Raw genomic sequence first — 24604 nt, 5'->3', positions numbered from 1 at the left:
AAAGTAGCAAATGTAGCCAACTTGTGGAAAAATATACCTGCAGATTCTTTAAGAAAATGAAAGCAAACCTTTAGAAAAGAATGGAAGCTTTAATAAAGGTAAAATGTGGACAGGCTAAATGCTGAAAAAAATATATTTAGGCTTTTGAGTAATTTTATGTGAAATAATATCTTCTTTGATTGAAAAAATAACTGCTGTTAATGGCTGTAATGCTCAGAAAGGAAACAAATTATGGTTGGTCTCTGTTTTCTACACAGTATCGCACATCACTGATGTCTGAATAAGTTAAATTATGAATATATCATAAAATACAGATTATGTTGTAAAACAGAGTAAACCAATAATACCCTGATTAACAAATGCTTGATTTATTATATTGTATCTAAAGTATACACAGTTTGATTCACCTACACATTTTGTAGTGTGGTAAACAAATATTCGCCCTGTTCCTGATTTTCTTCATTACTGTAATTTGTCACATGCAAAACAACCAAGTGAAATCGTGATTGCTCCCTTAGTTACTCAAGCAACAAATTATCTGTTTTTGGTCGATTTAACAGATAATGAGATTCATCTGATTGAACACAGCCAGGCATGAATGCAGCCAGGCTTGTTGAATGCAAACCTCACTCATACTCAAATTTACGCTCATACGTGATGTCATCACAACAAAGCACAACAGGCCCCGATCAAAAGGAAATCCAAACGATATCAGTCTGGAAAAGGTTACACAACCATTTATAAGCTTCTCAGACATCACCAAACCACTATAAGAGCTATTATCTACAAATAAAGGGGCATTCACAGAAGAGTACCAAAGCAGCAAACACTGCTAACCAAATATAAACATCAATGCTCATCCCACATTTGCAAAAAAAAACCCAAAAAAAACCAAACAAACAAACAGTTTATAGGAATATCTTACCTACAGTGAAGCATGGTGCTGGTAGTATGAAAGTGTGAGGATGCTTTGCTGCCTTGTGGCCTTGCTATTACTAGCTATTACTTGGAGAACCATGATTTTTTTTTCCCTGTATCTGATCATTTTTATGGAGAGTTTGCTTTTCTGTCCATGAGCTGAAGTTGAAACATCTGGATTATGTAGCAAGACAATGATTCAAAACAGAAACATTCTGCATTTGAGAGGATGAAAAGAAACAAAGGTGAGTGGTGCCAAATTGAACCCAATCCTTTGGGATTCTTTAGCAGGTCTTTAAAATAAGCAGTTAATGCTTGAACACTGGCAAGTATATTTATAATAAAGCAGTTATGCAAAGAAGAAACGGCTCAAATTCCTCCACCACAATGGAGAAGGCTGATAGGAAATTACTGGAAATGTTGGATGCAGTTATTGCTGCTACGATTTAATAAAAGGATGCAGTTACTTTTTCAAATGGCTAACCCACATTTTGGACATTTGCTCTTTAAATAAGTGAAATCATTTCAAAACTGCATTTTTTTGAGTTTTTTGTCTAGAGATCTAAAAGCCTGTAACAAATATGAAGTAATAGAGAAAATCAAGAAGGGGAAAATACACTTTCACCGTATATTCCAACCCATTTTGGCAACATAGGCAATGTCTGGCAAGTGCAAGAAAATTATTTGTAAGAAACAATTAAGTATATCACGGCTAAATAGCAAACAATCCAAATAAAGTTATTAGCACACGCTATTTACACAAATCTGTCTGTCCATTCGCATGTAATTCCCCACAGCCGCTATAAACGGTAAAAACAAAAACAATCCGTTTGGGATTTTAACTCTCTGTAGAGGGTTTTGGCCAGAAATATTAGCATATTATTGGTATGGGTCTGAACATGGAGTACACTGCCAGCTGTTCTTAAAAACACAGTGCAGCACAGATACTGAAGTGATTTTGTGAAAACTCTGCCAGAATAGGAAAGTAGTGACCAAGCTGAAAAATAGCCTATAAGAATTCCAGCATAGTGAAACTGCCTAAATATGAATAGGCTGAGCAACCACTTACCTAAATAGCAACATTACATTAAGGATAAACACTCATTAATATTCAATCCATATAACAACCCATATCAACACCCACGTTAATAAAACTTTAAATTCAGCATAAACATGGTTATTTCAGTCATTAGGATTGGGTGATATAGGCATTATCGATGTATGAATTACTCTACTGAAGTCAGAGTTGAAATAACATTTCAGACTTTTAACTGACTTGGACTTTAGACTAAGATCCTTTTGCTTTGAATGACCCAATACCTAATATCTGTTCACGCTATTAAAATAAAGGATTGAATATTCCACTTTCTTACTAACGAAACAAATCATAACACTTCTGAAACTTTGCCACTTGTATTTTGGTTGTGACAATTCCTAACTGTACACACTGATGTTCTGACTCTGGGACACATTTACTTTAAAACAATGGAATTTGACTGCTCACCATGTGACCTTGAGGGTCAGGGATGAAGTCTCACTTCCTGCTCTAAAATGCAGGGGTGTGGGTAGACTAAAGCTCCGCCTACAGACAAAAACTGTGTTCTCATAACATAGTAGTTTTTATTTAAAAATGAAACTAAAAATAGCTAAATCTTTTAATTAAAAAAAATCTTTAAAAAGTACATCAAGTAAATTAAATTTGTTTTTCATAAATGATGTTTATCTTATTCAACTCAGGTTATGCCTTGGAATAAAACAGATCATAAACATGGTCTTCATAAATATCTAAGATCTGAATTCTTTATTGTTTTATTAATAGTTTTTTTGTTTTGTTTTTTAGCTGTAGCTTGAACCATGTTGGTAGAATCGTCCATATACAAGTATATTGTTTTTTTTCCCCAAGAAAATACAGATAGATAATTGAAGCTGGAGGGCTACTACACCACCACGGACTCCCGGTGCATGTGGCAAGGACTACAGCACATCACCCACTACCAGCAGACGAGCAGGGCGGTTACAAACAGCCACACCATGCTACCTGATGAGCTAAATGAGTTTTATGCTCGCTTCGAGGTCCTCAACCCTGGCCGACCAAGAGACACTATGGCCACACGAAACATCACTCACTGTGACATCAGTGGATGTGTGCAGGACCTTGAGGAGAAGGACACCTGGAGGGCAAGGACACCTATGTCAGGATGCTCTTTATTGACTACAGCTCAGCATTTAACACGGTCATCCCACACAAACTCTCAGAAAAGCTCCTCACCCTCGGACTGACACCTGCTCTCTGCAACTGGGTGCTGAGCTTTCTATAAGATAGACCCCAGTCAGTCAGAGTCGGCAGCCACACATCCAGCACAAGAACAGTCAGCACAGGGGTCCCACAGGGCTGTGTGCTGAGCCCCCTTCTGTACACACTCTTCACGTATAACTGCGTGTCCTCCCAGAACAACACCAGCATCATCAAGTTTGCTGATAATACTACAGTCGTTGGACTGATCACTGGTGGGGACGAGACAGCATACAGGAAGGAGGTGGCTGAGTTGGTGGCCTGATGTCATAACAACAATCTCTCCTTGAATGCAGACAAGACCAAGGAAATGATTGTTGATCCAAGGAGAAAGCGGGAGCTACACACACCCCAGTATGTTGGTGAGACAGAGGTGGAGAGGGTGAAAACCTTCAAATTCCTTGGCATCCACATCAGTGAGGATCTCACCTGGTTTCATAATACACACCTCATCATCAGGAAGTCCCAGCAGCGACTGTACTTTCTGAGAAGGCTGAGGAAATTTGGCATGCCAGCCAAAATTCTCAGCACCTTCTACAGGAGTACGATCGAGAGTGTTCTTACCAGCTCCATCACGGTCTGGTATGGAAACTGCACTGCTCAGGACAGGAAGGCTCTCCAGCGTGTAATCAAAACTGCCTAGTCCATGTCAGGAGCAGCCTTCCCCACACTACAGGACATTTATCACACCAGGGTCATCAGAAGGGCACAAAACATCATCAGGGACAGTACACACCCCCAGCACAGACTGTTCACACTCCTACCTTCAGGCAGACGTTACAGGAGTGTAAAGTCCAGGACAACTAGACTGACCAACAGTTTCTATTCACAGGCCATCAGGCTGGTGAACACTAACTACTAACCTCACTAACTACCTCTTCCCCCCTCCCAATCTGAACTGATTTAACCTTGCACTCAACAACTGCACCTTACCTGCACTGTACTGCTGCTGTTAGAACAATACTGTTTACATCTATTACTGCACAGAGTAATATTGTTTACTGTTTACCGTTTACATCTGTTTTCATCTGTCACTTGATGCACTTTATGAACAGCTGCTACACTTATTTGCACATACGCACGTGTAACTTTAATTTTATTTCAACTTTGCACATACTTAAGAGTATATATGGTGAATGGAGGAACAGCAAAGTAAGAATTTCATTGTACAGTGCAACTGCCTGTTCTGCTGTGCACATGACAATAAAACTCTTGAATCTGGAATGTATGCAATTTGCTGCATGCATCAAAGAACAGTTCAAAATGATTAAAAAAAAAAAAAAAGTTTCTTCTGGAAAAATGATTTGTGTCTGGTTAAATGTTACAATACCGTGTAAGATTGCCTTTGGTGTAATTTCAAACTGAACAAAACAGTCCAAACTAATTAAGCTGCCAGGATTCTTAGACTTGTACTGCCAGTACCAGTACCAATAATCACGAAGAGCTTTTAACTGTATTATTGCTAAATTAAACATCATGTAATACTATGATACATTTGGAAAATCTCATGACACTGAATTTTATCAGCACTGCCAGTGCTATTAGCATAGACAACACTATATCTGCTTATACTTAGACAAACTGATCTGGACATATGAATAGCAGAGTAGTATGACTCTGCTGCTGTAATGGAAAAATGCAGTAGCTCACTAAGAAGCCTCAGGGTGCGTCTTCTCTTTCTGCTTAAAACCACTGAGATCAGTGAGCCGAGGGCCACAGGGTTAGAGTGCACAGAGGCTGCTAAGAGGGCGGAGAGAGTAGAGAGAGGATGAACTTTACCACCATAGTGCTCTGCAGCTCTGAAAAGGGATGCATGTCAGCAATGCTTGGTGGAAATGTAGACACTGGATGGGTATAAGAAAGTAAGCCCTTGAAGCCTCTGTTCAATTGTAATGTCCAAGTGCCCACAGTGGGCCTCATTCACCAGCAATTTCTCAAAAGAAATTTCTTCTTAAAACCCACTTATGCAGTTTTTACGAAGATCCTGACATTTACCAGTGTTTTCTTATTTGAGATTCTTACGTAAAAACAAAATCTATGTACACTCAACATCACAATTCTGAGGTTTAAGAACACGCCATGAATCTGACTTAGGAAAAAAGATAAGATATTAGTGAATGAGGCCACTCAAAATATTTTAATATATGTAAGTAATAGAGAAATATTAGTAATATTGTGGACATGTGTGCTTCAATAATATATACTTCACAAAACTATGAAAAATAGCACTAATTGCACTAAATAAAATATACAGATATACTTCAAAAATTAATATACTTCTAACTAATGAAGAAATTCAACATCTCTATTGCCAAAATAATGTGGTATTTGATGTTCATATGGTGTGGTCTACGCTGCTTGTTAACTATGATTCCTAATCAGCGTGCTGTTTGTTCTGCCTTTTTCCACATTAAATATATAAATATAAAATATACATTTATACAATTTATATAAACATAAAAATTACACTGCTAAAGCTTCTCTGATCATTTCTTTTTGCCAATGACGCTGTTCCATTCCAACATTTAAGTGGCTTAATGGTGACATTGGTTGCACAACCCTATGTGGTAGCACACTCAAAAACACCTTAGTAACCACATGAGCTCGATTTTGTTGATTTTTTCCACTGTCTTAAGTATTTGTGTTGATGAAGGTAGCCAATTTAGTGGTTTATGTATTAAGAACCTTCATGGAAAAGGACACAGGCACAACTTTGTGATTAACATATGTCCAGCATGATATAAGCCATGTTCATGTCCTTTTGTATGGAAGGATTTTTCTCCCAGGCATGAAGGAAAAAAGTTATTTCTTTCTAATAGTTTTCTCTCTCGGTTTCTGACAGCATATTTTGACTAATGTCAAAAGTTTGACTGTTCATCTCAATTAATGAGCCATTCTCTTGAGATTTTGTCAAAATAATGTGTTATTGCTCTCTGAGAAAGTAAAATTATTTAGAGCTAAGTGATTAATTTGACAAAGTCAAAATACAGAGGGGAAATTTTGTTGGAACAGTGTCTCTGAGGAACAATGGCAGCCATATTAGCACGGAAAATAAGACAAGCTTTTCATAGATGTTTAGTGGCACTCTTAGTCATGGGGTCAGTATTTACCATCAGACTTGATAAATCAGAGCAGGTGCTTATTATGAGAATGATATGAAAGGGAAACTCAAAAGCATATGCAATGAGAAAAAATGCAAAATAGTAGTGACTGTGTCTTGACTTGTCCCTTACGTATGCAAAAAGATGGTGCGAATTTATTTGTAACAGTCTTTACCATACTGTGGACACTATGTTGTCGCACTGTGCATTTAAAGCTGAAATATGAGCAGCCCTTTTCACAACCTGAAAACCCTGCATGTCTGGGAATATGAAGAAGCTACAAGAGCAGAAATGTACAAATCCAGGACTTGAATCCAGTGTCCAGTCGTGGATTTTGTAATGTTAAAGTTGAACTGTTAAAGTATCTAATTGGCCACCTACCGGCAACGACAAAATCTGGTACAGGAAACTGGAATCAAGGATTTTAAAACCTCTTTACCAGAGTGTGTGCAACAGGTAATACGTGCACAATAAGGGAAAGAAAGCATTTCAGTTTTAAAACTGTCACTTACTATGTTTGGATTCATAAACTGTAAAAGCAGCCCTGCATCAACACTGAATGCACTTTATCCATTACTCTCTTCAAACAACAGACAATCTATAAAGCCTCACTAACAACCAGATTTCCTTTCTCTCTCTCTCTGGTTAGAGTCCACTCTTGCACACAAACTGGCATTTCCAATGTCTGAATTAGATAAAATGGCTGGACAGGGTGTGATCCCATGTGCTGTTGGCATGGCAGCTGTGGGAGAAGCAAACCTGGGTTTTGGTAAAGATGAAAATAAAGAGGGGAGACACAACCTCTAGCTCCCTCTGATGGAGTCAGCAAGCAAAGGAGGTAGGGAAGGCAGAAGGAGACGTACAGAGAGGGACTGAGAGTGGACTAGGGGCTGGGATGAAGGAGAAAAGGAAAGAGGGGGAGAGAGAGGCACGGTCATCTTTACAAAGCTCTTCTTATTTCCATATAATGCTCATTTATGTAAACTGCTCCAGCTGGTCTCACTGGTTCTCTGTCAAAAGTAGCACAAAAGCAGCCAGCATGGTTTTTTAACACAACTGCAACTGATATTGTTTTGCCCGGTGTCTCACCTGGGCAATGTTTTTCACCTGGGTAAAGCAAAAGTATGGGCGGTCCAGATGCATCCAGGTTTAGGAAGGAATATATATAGGAATATATAGGTAAACAACTAACATTAGCTAGTTAACTTTTTTTTGATAACTTAATGCTTTCAAACTCATCCCACACAAAAAAAACAGTTTATAGAAATATCTTACCTACAGTGAAGCATGGTGCTGGTAGTATGAAAGTGTGAGGATGTTTTGCTGCCTTGTGGCCTTGCTATTACTCGCTATTACTTGGAGAACCATGATTTTTTTTCCCTGTATCTGATCATTCTTATGGAGAGTTTGCTTATCTGTCCATGAGCTGAAGTTGAAATATATCTGGGTTATGTAGCAAGACAATGATTCAAAACAGAAACATTCTGCATTTGAGAGGATGAAAAGAAACAAAATAAATCAATGATTAATCAGCACTTCCAATAAGCATGCCTTTTTATATTGAATCAGTCTTCCAAGGTTTGCAAATCTGCAAGATTAAAATTCACCTAGATGAAGTCTACAAGAAGCAAACTTAGCTGCTACTTTCTGTGTAACTCAAATGAACTAATGAACAATAAGAATAATAAGTAATTAACAGAAATCAAAACCGATAAAATTCTGCTCAAGTTGATCCCCGTAAATCTTATCCAATTTGGTAACAAAGGTAGTGTGAATAGCACTCACACTGTGTGATGTGATGTTGTTACTTGTGTATTTGCTATAGTACAGTGTTTGAGTAGGTTGAACATGACTGCCTTCTTTTATGTTAAGTTCATCTTAAGTGAAGTGCTTTAAAACGTTTTAGTATATTTTAAAACGTAATTTTATAGTATATTTTAAAACAATTTTATTGGAAAAAATGTTATGAGATAACATCAAAAGTGAATGTGTGCACTGCGCCGGGCCTGAGGAAACACGTCATCACTGTAAGATCAAAACCTATAATACATCAATGTTAACCTTACAGAAGAAGGAAAAATTATTCTTAGCTTGTAATGGAAGTCAATGTAACAAACAGAAACAAAGAACAAAAAGTCTTACACCAAGTTCCTTTATCTATTTCTATAATGATAAGAAAATTACAAGCTTAGTATTTTGCCTTTTTTGCATGAGAATGTGTGTGTTACATATAAATATGAAGACCCTATATTACAGAATGATAAAAACATTTGTACAGTTTTAAGCATCTTGTGACACGTTACTGTACAGAGTGGAAGTAAACAAAAGTGTTATAGGCCACATTAAGGGAGGTCTGCAAGGTTCAGTCGAAATAGCAAGGTGTCCACTATGGTTAATGAGCACTACAACTCTGGGGAAAGAGGTGTTAGTATGTCTAGTTGTGCTGGCTTTAATGGCTCTGAATATTCTACCAGAGGAAAGCAGATAAAAGAGGTTTGGTCAAAGTATCCTACTAAAGAGACTTTGTACCAAATTTGTAGAAGACAAACTCCCAACCCATGTGAGGAAAGTGACAGAAGACCAATTTCTTTCTCTTGCTGTTGATAGATGTTTTACTGAAGCTCATGATGGGCTCATGCACACTGGTGGATGAAGTACATAAACTATGTACTTGAGTTAAAGTAGAGAAACCAAAGGTAAAATATTACTCCAGCAAAAGTATAAGTTCCTCCCTTTAGACCTCCACTTGAGTAAAAGTATAAGAGTATTCATCTTCAAAATGTACTTAAGTATTGAAAGTAAAAGTACTAAATACAACTTTGTTACAAGTTCAATAAAAAATTTTAAACACAGGTTCACAAATGAGTTTTCCTTTATTATATTGCACCCATAGGTCTCTGTTTATAAACATAAACTAGCTAAAACTAATTTATTATAAAATGAAAGTGTTGGTATAAATTCAGAAAAAAGAAATATAGCAGCTATAAATAGCATAAATATAAACTGCATACATGTAGTATTTCTATATTGTGGTCTATTTACACAAAGTTAGATTAGCTCCATCATTTGTGTTGAATAGACTCTCCCAAAATTTTACACTGCTGACTTTAAACCGTGTGCTTGCACTGGGTCGGTATGACCAAAAGGTCAAAACAAGGTGAAAACAAGCTGAAAATAAAGTGCGCGCTGTGCCCTGATTGGTGTTCTTACTTGTTTCATTTTGACAGGTTACATTTTTACGTCCACATAAGCCAAAAGGAACGACAGATTTCACAAAATGTAGTGGAGGTATTTGACTTCAAAATGTGGTGGAGTGAAAGTAAAAAGTCACCCAAAATGGAAATACTTCAGTACAGATACATGGGGGAAAAAAAAAAAGCTTAAAATTTTCGTCATGGTGTGTTGCACCCTGGGAATTATAGATTGGTGAACCTGTTCTACCATTCACTAATGTTTGATTGAAAGCACACAATAATATATTGCATTAACAGTAAAAGTGAATAAAACATTACATATCATTTCATATTACTTAGCAAACTGATTAAAATTCTATTAGTGCTCTCTAGTTCTCACTACTCAGTACACACACACACACACACACACACACACACACACACACACACACACACACACACATATATATATATATATATATATATATATATATATATATATATATATATATATATATATATATACATACACACACATATATATATATATATATATATATATATGCTCAAAAAACACCTGTTTGGAACATTCCACAGGTGAACAGGTTAATTGGAAACAGGTGAGTGTCATGATGCTTCCCATGAAGCATCCCTGAAAGGTTCAGTCATTCACAAGCAAGGATGGGGTGAGGTTCACCACTTTGTGAACAATTGTGTGAGCAAATAGTCCAACAGTTTAAGAACAACATTTCTCAACTTGCAATTGCAAGGAATTTAGGGATTTCATCATCTACACTGCATAATATCATCAAAAGATTCAGAGAATCTGGAGAAATCTCTGCAAGTAAACGGCAAGGCAGAAAACCAACACTGAATGCCCGTGACCTTCGATCCCTCAGGCCGCACTGCATTAAAAACTGACATCATTCTGTAACGGATATTACCACATGGGCTTAGGAACACTTCAGAAAACCATTGTCAGTGAACAAAGTTCGCCGCTCCATCTACAATTGCAAGTTAAAACTCTGCCATGCCATGCAAAGCGAAAGCCATATATTAACAACAAGGCTTCGTAGTAAAAGAGTGTGGGTACTAGAGTGGCCTGCCTGCAGTCCAGACCTGTCTTCCATTGAAAATGTGTGGGATATTATGAGGCGCAAAATACAACAACGGAGACCCCGGACAGTTGAGCAACTGAAGTTGTACATCAAGCAAGAATGGGAAAGAATTCCACCTACAAAGCTTCAACAATTAGTGTCCTCAGTCCCCAAATGCTTATTGATTGTTGTTAAAAGGAAAGGTGATGTAACACAGTGGTAAACATGCCTCTGTCCCAACTTCTTTGGAACGTGTTGCAGGCATCAAATTCAAAATGAGTGAATATTATATATGCACGCACGCACGCACGCACGCACGCACGCACACACACACACACACACACACACACACACACACACACACACACACACACACACACACACACACACACACACACACACACACACACACACACACACACACACACACACACACACACACACACATTAAGAGCCAGCCCAATCAACCTCTTCATTATCTTTCACATTTATTAAAGAGAGAAAGAACTGGAAGACTTCTCCACAACTTTCAGTAATCAAAGCTTGGACTAATCATCGTAAAAACTCTACCACATCCTTAGGTAGATGTAGAAAAACAGGTAATATATCAATGTACATCTTCTACTTAAATGAAGCTCTTGACGTCCTCTTTTAACATAATTATCTTTAATTGTTTTTAGTTAACATAACATTGTCTGTTAGAGAAAGTAATTGTCTTTAAATTCTGTCTAATTAACTTTAAATTGCAAGACAGAATGGAATAAAACTCAATTGTCTCAATCATAATTGTGGCTGGAGATATCAACATCCACATTAATAAATAATTCCACTACACTTCTCATATCAATATTTTTAATGAACCCTAACCCTTAAACTTTAACGTTAACATTTTTCTTGCAAACCAAAAGAACAAAATGTTATGTGGCAAAAATAAATATTTCAATGTGTTTCGGTAATGAAATATAAATTATATAACGTATATGTATATTACAGCATTATGTAAAATAATGTACAATACAAAAGTTACACAGACATGAAAATAAGATTTAATAAGCTATATATCTTATAGGGGCTAGTAGCTCCTAGTTATCATCATACCTGGTTTGACTAATTGTGGTAGATAGAATTTAAATCTATGCCTATAAATGGCTTATTTATAAAACAAGTCTTTCCTGACCATCATTCTCAGATCTGCAGTCACACTTGCATAGACATGATTGGATCAGACACAGCAGTTCTTAAAGTGGCTAGCCAGTGTAAACTGAGAGAGAAAAAAAATATTTACAGATTTATCTTAAAATATTATTGTGTTACTGTAAGGACTTGCTCTCTTAAAATGGAAAATGTTACTAAGACCAATCGGATTTGTTTATAATTACTCAGAATCAATGTTTATATATCTAACAAAAAACGGTTCTGAGAGGGCTATCATTTAGGATGTAGTAGTAGGTGTGTTTTTAATATAATTGTTTGTGTACACCTACTAGATGCCAACTGAGCCTCAACAAAAGCACGAGACAGTCTTGGCAAAACACTCACAGCATGGGCTGAGAACTGCCAGTCAGATCACTACATTTCTAAATAAAGTTATAAGACAATTACTGCCGACCAAATCATACCTTTGGGAGAGCTGAAAGCACGACACTATTATTCAGCAATAAGTAATTAATGAAAACATCCCTACCTTGCTCACACAATCCCACCCCTACCCTGTCTAAGCCCTGCCATCTCATAGAGAAAGACAGCGGTGGAGGAGAGCGACAGAATAATGGATGGAAATAACTGTAATAGAGTAACACAATCAGACCTCGCGTGCGAGTTTCTTTCGGAGCGCTGGGGATGTGTTACCCATAATGCCATCCCGATTTGATGAGAGACACTAGAGTGAGAGCTATTAATGAAACGTGGAAGTGGGAGAGAACACAGATAAGCCATTACATTAGAGAGAAAGAAAGAGGCAGGGGAGCGAGGTGGGGATTATGTTAGAAAGTTTGGGAGGCAGACGGTGAATGAGGGGAGAGAGAAAGTGAGAGGCTGCACTGTTTCTGCTACTCTTGATCTCGCTAAAACCTCCCTGCACTACCCTTATTGCAAGCACTGGGGTGGTACTGATTGCAAGGGCTCTGACTGCTTTAAGGACCATTTCCATGAATTAATGAAGTAATGAATAAATGATTAAATAAATAACCAACCAAGCAACCAGCCATCCAATAACTGCAATAATACAATAAATATATGACAAGTAACTTGCAACAGTTGCTAAGCAATGAGTTATGAAAAACAGGATGGGTCTGATTGTCTGAGTACCTGATGTTGGCAGTCTAGTCTATCCCATTTCTTATTTTTGTTATTCAAATCTAAAGTGAGTTAAACAGATGCCAGCACGCAGAGAATTCGAAATCTTCAACAGATGGAAGCAGAAGTCATCAGTATTTTTAGAAAAACAATCTTGACAAGATACTGTAATCTGTTAAGGTGTCAGGCCAGTGCAAATGATTCAAGAACAGGTACAGAGTTCTTTGCTCTATTTTCTATGCCACAGAACAGTCATCACCAACCCTGGCCTTGAATATCTCTCCTGCCAAGTCTAGTTTCAAGCACAATCTATCACACCTGCTCTGGCTGAATAATTCTGTCAGAATTAGCGTTAGGTTTAGGTGGGGAGTCATGTTAGATTCAAACTGGAACTAAACTCAAAGAAAGAGATTTTCAGGTCGAGGGTTGGTGACCACTGCCATAGCACCGCTTTAGATTCCCTAAAATTCCCTTCTGTGTAACACTTTTCACCAAGAGGAATTACAATGCCATCGAACTGTCTCAAAAGCACAGGAGCATTATGTGCTGTCAGAGGGTATCACAACAGCCACTGAAATCTTAAAACACAAAGGCAAGCACAGATCAGAATGTCAGTGTTTGAGGAAGTCAAGGACAAAAGAGCATGGCTAGTGGCACTGAATTTAAAAATCCCACCGAAATATTAATGTTTGCTCCCTCCATTTTGTGATAAAACATAATAAATGCATAAGAGGTACATTCTGATGAACAAAGTGAATGAAAAATGCACACCTGATGGTATTTTAGTTGACGTATAAAATACTTTGCTACTGCAGTACTAAACTAATAAACCATCCTGGCTATTGTGGCACACCCACACACACATCTTCTAAGCTACTTCCTTCTGGGTTGAGGGGGGACCTCAAGCCTATCCCAGCAGGGTTTGGGTGGAAGGCAGGACCCCAGTCCATCGCAGGGATATGCAAACTCTACACAGAAAGGACCCCAGCTGCCTGACTAGGGAATCAAACCCAGGCCCTTCTTGCTGTGAGGCGACAGCACTACCCACTGTGGCAACATAACCAATTATAATGCTTCTCAGAGTAAATGCATCTTAGCTAGCTATGTATTCTACTTTCACGTGAAATCCCTAACCTACCTTCCACAAAACAGCAGTGACATGGCTGCAAGATCTGCCCAGACCAGCAATGCAAGACCATCCTGCTGTGTCTATTACACCACTGTTTTGAACCATAACCCATAAACTGTTTTGAACCATAAACCTAACTGAGTAGTTAGGTTTCCTGATGGACTGGCCTGGCTGTGCCTCAGATTTGAGAAATGTGAACTGTTTACAATTGTAACACAGAGTCCTTACAGTTTTATTGCTGTGTAGATAATTATAAACTTCTGTACTTTTATGATTTATCAGCTCTTTGTCATTTACACCTTCATAAAAACCAAGGCAGCCGATAATGTCAACATATGTGATATCTGGCCAGAGTTTCATATCGTCAACCAAGACTTGGGATGGGTTCAATGGAGGAGGAACAGACTGGGTGATACCATTTACAGTTTTTGTTAAACATTCTTTTCCATGATGCCTCTTTGACACAACTGCCATCTTCTTGTATACAAAAACCGAAACCTAGCTAGCAACACAGTTTAATAACTGGCTAATGATAAATCTCTTTAGCCTTGAAGCTAATCCAAACACTATCGGCTGTCAATAACAAATGCATACTGGATAACACATACTACATACATTGTGCCCATTCTCATTCTGAAGACGTGCAAAGCGTAATGGTAAATGTTGTTGTCTAGAAAAAAACGTGGATAGACAGATCTTTTTAGAACAATTGTGTAAATGAATGTTTAAAACCTAAAGAACCTCCAAGTAGCATAAAAGTCCTAGAAATTTAAAATCAGTATAGAAGCTTAACATTCAGTGAAAGTTATTTACACCTTTAAAAGGTTCTCAGTACACATACAAAAAAACTCTTTCACACATGGTTCTTTGGACTACATATGCCTGCTACGCACAACCCAGAAGTCTGTGAGAGACTGTTGTGCATTTGTGTTTATGGAAACATGGCTCAGTAGCAATGTGCTATTGAGCGGACAGAGCTTTCATTGTAGGAGGTACCTGGACCCCTTCCAGTTTGCATATCGGCCTAATCGCTCAGTTGATGATGCCATCTCCACCGCCCTCCACTCAGCCCTCACACATCTGGACAAAAAAGACTTGTCAGAATGCTACTCGTAGATATCAGTTCAACATTTCACACCATCATCCACCAGCAGCTCATTCTCAAACTGTACAAGCTGGGGCTGAACACTTCACTGTGCAACTGGCTGCTAGACTTCCTGTCTGGGAGACCACAGGCAGTATGTGCTGGCAACAACACATCCCGCACCATCACACTTAACACAGGGGCCCCCCAAGGATGTGTACTGAGCCCCCTCCTATTTACTCTAATGTCCCACAACTGCACACCACTGCACAGCTCCAACCTCTTCATCAAGTTTGCGGACGACATGACTGTGGTGGGTCTCATCAGCAACAACAATGAGACAAACTCCAGGAGCAAGGTGAGCCACCTGGCCTTGTGGTGTAGATACAACGATCTCCATCTGATACTTCAGGAGAATGGGCACTCAGTATGCTCCTCTGACTATCAATGGTGCTTCTGTGGAGAGGGTGAGCAGCACCAAGTTCCTGGGCGTGCACGTCACAGAGGACCTCTCCTGGGCCAACAACACAGCATCACTGGCCAGTAGGGCTCATCAGCGCCTCTACTTCCTCCGCAAACTGAGAAAAGCCAGAGCCCCAGCCCCCATCATGTACACCTTCTACAGAGGTTCCATCAAGAGCATCCTGACTAGCTGCATCACCATGTGGTATGGCTAGCTGCACAGTGTCCCGCCACAAGACACTTTAGCACATTGTGAGAGCTGCTGAGAAGATCGTTGGCACCTCCCACTTCTCTCTCCAAGAGATATACAGCTCCCCTCTCACCTGGAAAGCCGTCTGCATGGCAGGTGATCACACTCACGCACTACACAGCATCTTCAGTCTACTGCCATCAGGGAGAAGACTGCGGAGTCTCCGGGCCAGGACCAACAGACTGGGGGACAGCCTCATCCACCAGGCTATCAAAGTTAGGACCAAAACACAGGTTCCTGACCCTCACTGAACTCTGACATTCTCAGGGACTGTTATGCACCCATCACTTTGTTATGCACTCATCACTTTAACTGCTCCATAAGCAAATTCTGATTGCACTACTGTTTATATTTGCACTATTTATACCCATAGACTTTAATCTGTATGTGCCTTATGTCACTTTAATGTTCATTTAAGGATCTCTTATATGTATATTATTTTTTATTAATCTATTTTTCTACAATTAAATGTTTATTTTCACAATTAATGTTTAGTGTTTTTTTTGTGTCTATTTAAATTCACACCTTTTCTGTTTACCGTATATTTAATGTTATTGTTACACTTGACTTGACTTTAGGGAACCATATGTTGTTCTTAAAAGAGAGTAGGGACAACATTTAACTCCCTTTGCAAAAGCCACCGGGTCACATGATGTGTACCTAGATGTTAGCTTGTGTCAGCTATAGTGTCTGGAAAACACCATTTGAATCTCCAACTAATTTCATAATACTAAATCACAGTGAATTAACCAACTTCCATGCCACACAAAGTGAAAACAGCATCATTTTGTGCATGAGCCCAGCAAATCGTACAATTCCCAAGGGCTCAATGGGTCCCTCCATACCTTATGCTCTGTTATTAATGTGGCAAGGGGCAGAGCCATGATTAATTACCATTAAATATTGCACCCAGAGACTGCACTAAATGAGCTGGGCCCTAATTAAAAAGGAGGCACCGTGCTACTAATCAACATGGCCTTTCTACTCCACTCAGCATGCAATTCCACACAGACTGAGTTCACAGTGAGCCAATACTGACGCTTATGGTGGACAGAAAGAAAGAAGAAAGTATTCTGACTGGTTTCCACTGACCTCCAATAATTAATACATCTGTTGATTACTTGCACAAGTCCTTTAGTTTACATTCTCTCTCTCCAGGCACACTGTAATGTGGTAAGACAGACAGACAGACATTTCAGTCACTGTGTCAACTCTCTGTTCTTGGGGTTGCCAGGACTGATGTGACCTTAGGCAGCATCCCCGTCAAACCTGCACTCCGATATCTGCCAACTCTTCATGCGTACACATTTGTACACAGTCAAACTGTTTCTGTCAGTTTGAATTAGTAATGCAACATTCTCATCCACTAATAAGCACTTCACAATGAGGGAATCAACACTAACAAATGACCAAAAGTGGCATACGGCTAGCATAGTACAGTTCTCTCATCCCTGAAGATCCATATGAAAGTGTAAGTATTCTATGAATTTTTGCTCAGTGCTGACTTGCTTCTGGAAAGTTTAACTGCTTTGAATGAAGCCATGTCTTTGTATAAAAGGGCTTCACAATAGAAACAAAGTACTGCTGCTGCTATAACACAGTTAGTAGTGGTGTAAGTTTCATTGATGGCTCCTGTGATAAAGTTCCAGCTATTACAGCAATCATTTCCAGTCAACCAAGACCAGGCTCCTGTCTCTTTAAATGAGGAGATCTATGAAACTGAAAAGCATTAAATAAATCTGAAATATCTGAAATCACTGATAAAATCTGACCAAAAAAGCATACATTATTTGTAGTTGAAATAACACAAAAATCTCCACAACAAGGGGGATCTTTTTGAAGCCATTTGCTTAAACAGCTGGCTGCTAGGCTCATTTTCTTAAAGGGCAAGACTTTCTTGTACACAGACACCATGTTGAGCGTTATGAGCTTTTCCATTCATATTTCAACCAGTTTCCTGTCTCTCACTGTGTCTGACATCAACAAACAGCTGTAGTAATAAAAAATAAAGCGAAAAGCTCCAAATCACCTCAAAATAAGATAAAAACATTGTGGACAACAGTTGGAGCACTGCTGGACTCACTGGATATGTATTTACCTTATATTCATGTTCACTGTACATTAATGTGATTTTATGTTCAGGTTCATGCTAAATGAATGCATGTAATAAACATATTCTTATGAAGCTTTTTTATCCAGCCATGTCGCCTTAACAAAATGCATGTTATTTCAATGAAACAAAATCTTTTTTTAAGGTAAAATTTGAAGATAAATACGATTAAACCCTTAACAACACGCGCAATTAACAACATAAACTAATGCAATAACTAATGCAGCCCTAATTGCTAAAAAAAGTAATATAGTCAAAACACATTGTGAAAATCAATGTGACACACTGGCCTGCATTATTTTGATCAAAATAATACACTTTGTTGGATTATATAAATACATAGTCAGATTTGTGAATGGTCACATTGCTGACAACACGCAGCAATAACAGTACAGCAAAGGCAAATACTGAAAGTGCTGCACCATTGTATTGACTTATTACTGTGACATATTTCACTGCAACACGTTTGAATTAGCAAAGCAACACTCCCTCCCACTCAAAGACAGTTCATAATGAGGGACAAATCACAATCTCACTCTGGTATGACTGTTAAAGCAGCATTTTACTAGCAAAGCGCAGTGTTGTTAAAAAGAGAGCCTATTTCTCCTGTGATGGGAGAGAGTTTAAAATCATTAGAGGTGGGACATGAATGACTATGAAGAATAATAGCTAAGAGAAAAGAAGAAGAGAAGTGCCTTGATAAAGAAAAAAAGGACAAATGACACACATAGAGAGAGCGCAAGAGAATGAGAGCATGAGAGAGAGAGAGCTGCTGGCATTCTAGTCAATAAACAGCATGTTTTAGAACATAAAGTGATGATGAAGTCAGTGTAATCAGTCTCTCCAAGCAAGACAAGCGCCAGCTGGAAGTGTCCACTGTGTATGGAAAGCGACACAAAACATTATATACCACAACAGAGGCATGATGATAAAACACAGAAAGGCACAGCATACACACATATGGAAATAGCTTTCTTTTCAGGGTCATGATCAGTTGACATATTACTGGTGTGGGTGATGTAGAGAAAATTCATTTTTAAGATGCACGATATGTATCATGACTTAGTTTTTCTGAGGTTTGGTAAAACCAAAGAACAAAAAAAGAAAATAAAGTACCTGTTCCATAAAAGCAACCTACTAGCAGCTTCTACAGTGCAACAGTTAGCATTCTCTCTCTCTCTCTCTCTCTCACACACACACACACACACACACACAGACACAAACTTTTAGCAGCATACAGTTTCGCAGTGGTTAGTTTCATAAGGTGGAACCTTGTATCCTAATGTTTGAACATTATAAAAATGCATAATGCGATAAGAGGGAAACACTATGCTTTAAGAACTATGTCTATTGTACAGCTAAACTATATCCGTGTATGAGTTCAGTGCCAATCTTATTCTTACAGCACAAAAAAATAAAATCTTTAACAGTGAATCATTTTTAGTTTTACAAAATGTGTCATTTTATTACCAATAATCTTTTGTCTTTGTATTTTACAAAAAATGCAGTATTAATCAAAATATAGCACTAAAAAGATCTTATAAAATTAAATTGAGGGAACTATCAATGAACATTTGAAAGTAATTTTAATAAAAGTAAAAAACAAATACATGACAGTGACAGGCCGTCATCATCAGGGCCCAAGCACTCGAGGATGCTGGGGTGAAAGAGGCGTGTGTGGAGGGGGCAGAGTGCAAAGCCCAAGCTCCCCGGACGGACGAGGCACAAGAGTGGCGGTGGGAGGAGGAGGAGGACGAGGACGCTGGTGCCAAACGTGAGAGGCACCAGTGCAAGGAGTGAGTCCCAGAGCTCCGCCGTCCGGGCCCCACCCCTGTTACACAGCGATGCCGCTACCTTCGACCCAGGCGGCTGAGCAGCCGGGGGCGGTAACGGGGAGGGGGAGCGGCAAGCTCTCGTTCCCTCTCGGCTCTGGTGCTCACGCTGCCCTTAATGAGAGCCAGCCGATTGTCATCTGGCGGGCAGCTTGAGCACCTTTAAAAAGAGCTGTGTGAGAGAGAGAGAGAGAGAGAGAGAGAGAGAGAGAGAGAGAGAGAGAGAGAGAGAGAGAGAGAATGACAAGCAGCGGCAACGACAGACTGAAAACCCAGCTTGAGGCCACTGAAAAGTGGCCGTTTTTGTGTTTGGTTTATGTTGTGTGGAAATAAAGTAATGGCTGCTGCCGCCGTGAATCCTGCCTCCTTGAGCCCGGGGTAGCACATGTCGTGCTACAGACAGCAAAACAGAAATAGTAGAAATTTTATTAATTGATTACTTATGTGCTTATATAATTATATAATATAATTAATATATTTCTCTGTTTAATTATGCATGTACAGCAACAATAATAATACTGGCAATCCAAAGAGAGTGATAGCCTTTCACTTTAAAATGGGAATTTCACTGGTAAACTGGTAAATGTAAATGATTATTCACCACGACAGAATAAATCAGGTGTGGAAGTAAATCTGTGGGGGTGCTTGTACAGTTCTCATACAAACTTATCCAGCAAGAACACTAAAAACATTTCCTTATTCTAGCTAAAGACCGTAGATGTCTTGCTATGTAATGATAACATTAACTAGGTCAGTGAAACTACACTGAACAACTTGGTAAATAATGTGTTCATAGTAATATGCTAAAGGGCCATTTATCTCCTTTGTCAGGGTGGGACAAACTTCCTACCCCAGAGGTCAAACTTCACATTTTCACTTCAAAAGAAATATTTTTTTTTCCCCTCACAAAACCAAATGATCGACCCTAAATCTCACAGTAATCATATGTTTGTAACATTTTATCATATGTTTGTAACATTATAGTAACGTGTAGATCACTATTATACAATCACAACTAAACTCGAATCAACTTTAAACATTTTCCAGAGGAAGAAATTCCATGAATACAGTGATCCATATAGAATTTCAGAATTAATTAGATCACAGAAATTCAGTAAATGTGTATAGATTAGATTTGGCCCCATCAGTTCATCAGACCCACCAGGGCATTATTGCCTGTGGGGCTTCTTCCATCAAGTTACCCTTTCAATAACAACAAAGCAACAAAAACAATAATTTCAGCTGTTAGTATTAATCATGACTGTATCATTATCATACAAATAGTGGCAAATAATATTAAATAATTTAGATGATATAGTTCATATTGACTACCCGTTTTGCTAACGTCCATTCTGTTTTGAGTCTTGCATTTGCTAGCACTAAATCAGGTGTTACCGAGTGCATGTTATTGTAAGCAGAAAATCTGTCTTTCATGAAGACAAACATTGCTGAAATTCTGTCTGTCAGATGGTTTTATCTGTGGTTTTTCAGAAGATGAGTGAAATAAATGCATGATCAATAAATGCTCTTCAGCACAAGAAAGCAAAGCCTGTGACTCAGCTTTTATCTGTATCATATCTGATACAGAACGATATACAGCACAGTGCATACTGAATAAATACTGGCCATAATGAACAGACATGCAGGGGATGGCTGTAGTACTGGATTTCATCATAGGTTACTCCCATAGTCTTCTAACAGTAGTCACTGGTTATGGCTTCTGTTCAATAACACACTCATCTTTACTTTATAACATACTTTATATGTATATTCAGTGTCATATCTTCATCATATGTCATATCTTCGTCATATTGCTCTTGCTGTATTACTGTTTTGCTATGCGGTGTCAACCAGAGGAGAATGGGAGTTTTCTTTGTCACTGTGACCCTAGGCTTGTGTATTTGGACCAACATTTTCTGTGAAGCTGGTTTGTGACAATGGCCTCTGTAAAAAGCGCTTTATAATTAAATTTTGAATTTAATTAAGCAGTAGACTGGACTAAACAAGTGTGGTGGAGAGAGAATAAATGGAGACATGCAAAAAAAAAAAAAAAAAATCTAACCAGAAAGAACAGTATGTTACTCACTTCATATGATCATACATATCACCAGAGCTCAGCAGATCAACACTGCTATACTAAATTCAGCCCTATGTACAGCCAAGGCAACACGGCATCTATACACAGCAAGAGACAGCTGTGCTGGCCATTGGCTTTCCAGTCAACAAACAACACAGAGTTTTGGATTTGGAGAGTTGGGAGTGTCTGAGTTGGGAGAGTCTGGTGACCTGTCCAGGGTGTATCCTGCCGTCCACCCGATGACAGCTGGGATAGGCTCCAGCACACCCATCCACCCACCTGAGGGAGAAGCGGCTTATAAAATGGATGGATGGAAATGGATGGAGTTGGGAGAGTACATTTGCGACACTCTTACACTCGCACCAAGAATTTTTCGGCCTCGCTGCATGCAATATCTGTAGCCAACCCAGCACAGTTCGCTTGCAGCACGGCATTAGGTAATAAACTCAGCACATACACCAGTCAGTAACGAATCAGGAAGGTAAGGCTGACTGTGTGTGTGGCACACCTGGAGAAAGGCGAATCTGGAGTAGAATTCATTTCCTTTGCTGAATGGAGGTGCTTTACTAGACACTGATGGGGAAAAAATAGCACAAACCCTCACGCAGCGTTTGAAGAGAAGGACCAAGATCCGAGGCTTGTGAGATCATGTGCAATATACCACCGTGCAATCTTACCTTAGCCATCAATGGTAGACAATACCATTGTAAGGGGCGTGTTGGCAGGTGCCACCTACACAGAGTGCATTTTCAGAGCAGATAGAAAACAAGAGCTGGGAATATTGACTGAGAGGCTGCTCCTGACAGGACAAGATGTGATCTTGTAACATAAATGCACATTTTGTGTGCTGCACTACATCAAAATTTCTGGAAGGCTTTACACCTCTCTGGACAATGCCTGGCATTGGGCATGGTGATCTCAGGCTCATGAGTGGCTGCTCCAGAGCATCCCATTCCATTAGCAATGCTGTTCTATGGTGATCATGCAAGCTGCGCAATTGAACACCTGTGGTGGCAATATGTACGCATTAAATTAGTTAAATTAATTAAATCACTCATTAAAAGGAGTGTCTGGATACTTTAGAGCATTACATTGTTATGCTACACAATGTGATTTTAACAGACAAATAAAAAAAGACAGATACACCAAGAAGGTTTAAAAAAGCCACTAAGCTGGCAAGTTAACATGCTTAAAAATAAGAGCATGTGTCCACACTTCACGAGTGTTCAGTGTGAGCAGATGGTGACCGACACTAACAAACAAACCACACGTTTTCACACAGCATGGGGGCCTATGATCTTAGCCTGTAGTAAGCAAGTCACACACGATGTGTATTAAGAGCTGTGTTATTCTAAATCATTATTTTAGACTCACTCCAGTGTAATTCTAAAGTGGAACAGACTGTGATTAGGAGTAGGCACGGTTATGCTAACACACGGATATCCAAACTCATCTTACTATTTGTTCACTTAACCAGTTGTCTGAATAAGCCACGTACAGCTTGAAATACAAAAAAATAAAATAACTGTGTCTTATTTTAATTTATCTGTAACACTTTATAATACTGTAAGGAGCAACATGTAACTATGAATGGACTGTACATGCTTTATTAACATTTAAGTCACTACTGTTAACTACCACATCATACTGCTTAATTTCTCAGTAGGCAAATTACTATTATTATTATTAATGAGGACTGTTAAGCAATTAAAGGAGTCTCACATGCTTCCTGGAGAAATGCTAACTAATGTAAAGTAATTTAAATGTGTTCTTATTTCTGCTAAAGTATTTTCTTTTATAATGTTAAGTAACTGTGAGAGGGTAAAAATGGGAACTAGCATTTGTAAACGAATGACATGAAGCTGCATATATATATATATATATATATATATATATATATATATATATATATATATATATATAGTCAGGACAACACCTTGTATCTCTACTTTAGTTTTTGGCATAATTCGAACATGCCTATTGTCTTTTACATTGTATGTAAACTTCATGATGAATGGATGAAAAGAAATGACCCAAAATGACTTCAGACATTAATGGAAAGGCAAAGACAACACATGAGTAATGATGCCAATTTCATGCAATAAGATGTTTCCTTTTTCGGCACCATAAAATATATAATTATATTTTAGTTGCTTTTGGGACATTCAAATATAACAAAAAAAGCAGGTATTAACAGAGCAAAAGTTAAGGCCCATCCCTCATTAACGCTGAGTTGTTACTAATCTTAAATTTCATGCTGAGATAGTATTTGTTTGAGTGCATACCTCGACTGGCTCTGTCCACATGTTGCAGGTCGTCCACAAATCTAAGAACGTCAGGATATTTCTCCTCACACACCTCAGCAAGAAAGTGCAGCAGAGTGGACTTCTGATCAGCTGACTTGGTGTCCTTCAGCTATAAAAGAAATAAATGGATAAGCAGATTTTTTTTAAATAAGCCTGCTCCAAAACAGACTATGTTGAAAACATCTGAAAAGCTCATGGTTCACTTAAAATATGCAAAGTTGGTACACAGAAGCTCAAACGCAGCTCAATCGAGCCCGAAAGAGGGAGCATCTTGTCCCATGGGCTAGAAGCCACTTTTGAATTTGCCTTCGTCTCAAAAACTGTTCTGTGAACACTGCCTCACTGCTGACTTCCTACAGGAAAGCAATTACTTAAGCATGAAGCCACTGCTGTGCACAGTGTTGATATTAAGTATAACTGTAGCATAATCAGAAAGGTGACAGAGGAGGGTGTAAATAGGCAGTATTTGATGACTTT

General features: G+C 38.7%; 1 protein-coding gene across 4 annotated transcripts in view; it reads right to left on the bottom strand.

The window, feature by feature from the left end:
• Positions 1-24604, bottom strand: part of diaph3 (diaphanous-related formin 3) — a 468447-nt gene that overhangs the window by 170837 nt on the left and 273006 nt on the right. For all 4 annotated transcript variants that reach the window (XM_017699480.2, XM_017699484.2, XM_017699482.2 and 1 more), the window contains one exon: positions 24107-24236. In XM_017699480.2, the coding sequence (XP_017554969.1) occupies positions 24107-24236 (130 nt within the window). The remainder of the gene's footprint in view (positions 1-24106; positions 24237-24604) is intronic.

Source organism: Pygocentrus nattereri, chromosome 15, assembly GCF_015220715.1.
Source record: "Pygocentrus nattereri isolate fPygNat1 chromosome 15, fPygNat1.pri, whole genome shotgun sequence".
Taxonomy (NCBI): Eukaryota; Metazoa; Chordata; class Actinopteri; order Characiformes; family Serrasalmidae; genus Pygocentrus; species Pygocentrus nattereri.
Note: the sequence above shows the minus strand (reverse complement) of the source record. Positions and strands in the feature narration are given on the sequence as shown.